The sequence below is a fragment of the Sarcophilus harrisii genome, chromosome 5 (assembly GCF_902635505.1).
Source record: "Sarcophilus harrisii chromosome 5, mSarHar1.11, whole genome shotgun sequence".
Classification (NCBI taxonomy): domain Eukaryota; kingdom Metazoa; phylum Chordata; class Mammalia; order Dasyuromorphia; family Dasyuridae; genus Sarcophilus; species Sarcophilus harrisii.
The window spans coordinates 85,333,940-85,336,455 of record NC_045430.1 but is presented as its reverse complement, the minus strand read 5'-3'; the positions used below and the strand labels follow the sequence as shown (position 1 = coordinate 85,336,455).

General features: G+C 37.4%; 1 protein-coding gene across 1 annotated transcript; it reads left to right on the top strand.

Moving 5' to 3' along the window:
- Positions 1-484: 484 nt before the first annotated feature.
- Positions 485-1,462, top strand: LOC100917271 (olfactory receptor 6C2-like). Its single transcript, XM_003772149.4, has one exon. It carries the CDS (start codon positions 524-526, stop codon positions 1,460-1,462), a length of 939 nt encoding a protein of 312 aa, XP_003772197.3. The 5' UTR covers positions 485-523.
- The last annotated feature ends 1,054 nt before the right edge of the window (positions 1,463-2,516 follow it).

Sequence of the window (2,516 nt, the reverse complement as noted above, 5' to 3'; positions counted from 1 at the left end):
GAATCTAGATTTGAACTCAGGTCATTCTGACTTCAGGGCTGGTGTTTTATCCACTGCACCATCTAACCGTCCCAAAATTTATTATTAAGGAATGAGAGAGTAGCAAGGAACTCTGGGGGAGAAAGGAAGAAAAAATTGAAGACAAAATCCTTTTTTAAAAAATACTCAATCACTGAGGATAACACAATATTGGCATGATTTTTTTTATTTAGCCAGTGAAATTAAAAAAAAAATGGCTCGAGTACCTTCTAATCATTTATACCTAGACTGTATATCTTCTAAATGCCAACCCCATTTTTTCTCCCTCTCTTCCTCCCTTCCTCACTCCATCCATCTCTCTCTCTCTCTCTCCTCTCTCTCTCTCTCTCTCTCTCTCTGTCTCCTCTCTCTCTCTCTCTCTCTTTCCTCTCTCTTTCTCTCTCTCTCTCTTCTTCTCTCTCTCTCTCTCTCTCTCTCTCTCTCTCTCTTTTTCCTCTCTCTCTCTCTCTTCTCTCTCAGGTCCATTGAGAAACAGAATTCAGAAATGAACAACCACACAAGCATAACATTATTCATTCTTCGGGGATTGACAGATGATCCACAGATGCAGGTTCTGCTTTTTATCTTTCTGTTTCTGACCTATATCCTGAGTGTAACTGGGAACTTGACCATCATCACCCTCACTCTGGTGAATCCTCATCTTAAAACCCCCATGTACTTTTTCCTCAGGAACTTTTCCTTCTTAGAATTATCATTCACAACTGTCTGCATTCCCAGATTCCTGTACAACATGTCTACTGGGGACTATACTGTGACCTATAATGCATGTTTCACTCAATTATTTTTTGGAATCCTCCTTGGAGCCTCAGAATTTTTCCTCTTGGCTGCCATGTCTTATGATCGCTATGTGGCTATCTGCAAACCCCTGCACTATGCAGCCATCATAAACAACAGAGTCTGTAACCAGCTTCTCCTGGGTTGTTGGGTGTCTGGTTTAATGATCATCCTTCCACCACTTGGTGTAGGTCTTCAGCTAGAATTCTGTGACTCCAACATCATTGACCATTTTGTCTGTGATGCATCACCACTGCTGGAAATCACATGTTCTGATACTCATTTCATAGAGAGAATGGTTTTAGCCTCTGCTGTGTTGACACTCATCATCACCTTAGTGTTAGTGGTTCTATCTTATGCCTATATTGTCAGGACTATTCTGAGATTCCCCTCAGCTGAGCAAAGAAAAAAAGCCTTTTCTACTTGTTCCTCCCACATGATTGTTGTCTCTATGACTTATGGGACCTGCATCTTCATCTATATCAAACCTTCTGCAAAAGAAGGGGTGGCTTTGAATAAGGTCGTGTCCATACTTGCAACCTCAGTTGCACCAGTGATGAACCCATTTATTTATACCCTGAGGAATAAACAAGTGATACAAGCTTTTAGAGACACATTGAAAAAGATTGCATTGATTTCAAAGTTATGAGGCAATTGATGTTCATGAGTAAAATTAGTAAAGGAAAATCTGAATAGCTTTGAACTCTTTGCTCTCTTCTTATGACACAATTTTATTCTCTTACTAATACTCCCTTAATCACAGACCCAAATTTTACAGTTATTTTTTCTCTCCTATCCAAAAATCCTCACTGATTAAAGCTTTCTCTTCCAGACTCCATCAGTTTTATCCAAGGATTTCATTTGCTTTCAACCCCTTCACTCACACACTACATTTCTATAAAATCCAATGAACATTTAGAACCAACTATGTATAAAACATCTACTCTCAAAGATTTTTCTAGGCCCCTACTTAGTATGCAATATGCATTTATTAAATGCCTGTTGTGTACCAGTCACTGTACATTCTCACACAAATCCTGCATGAGGATATGGTGTAGAAGACTGTCAGAAAAGTCCAAAAGTAATGCATAATAAGAAATAAGGGAATGTTTGAACTGGACTATCTCTTTAACTGGAGACTTCACCAATGACTTCATCATCCAGTCAGAGGCAGAAGGTAATGATGGAGTACCAAAGTAGATGAGATTAACAAGATGATTAAATCTCTCCAACAATATGCTTCCTGGGCATAGTATAGATGTCAGATACATAATACTCAAAATGGAGTGGAAAGTATCAATTGATCTATGTTGTAAAATATGTATGTTCCAATACTGAGATTTTTGGTGTGAATTGTTATATTGGACGTGTGGCTTGAAACCTTGGAAAGTAAAAGCCAAAGTCTCAAAATAAAACATATCTTCAAGATTCAATGTCTGAATGATTCTCTGAAATAAGTCATCAGATATTATTACCTTCTATCTTTTACTAATATATCTATTTATCCTCACTGGCAACCTATGGATTTTTCTCTCTTTTTAAAAAAATATCTCCCCCTTGCATTCCAGACCCAATCCATTCTAGAACCATATTTTACAGTTGTGTAAAAAAGAAATTATTGTTAATTGGCCCAAAAAGTATTGATTATTTTCAAGCTTTTGAGTATTTCATTGCTTTTTTCCTTCCCTCTAAGATAATTACTT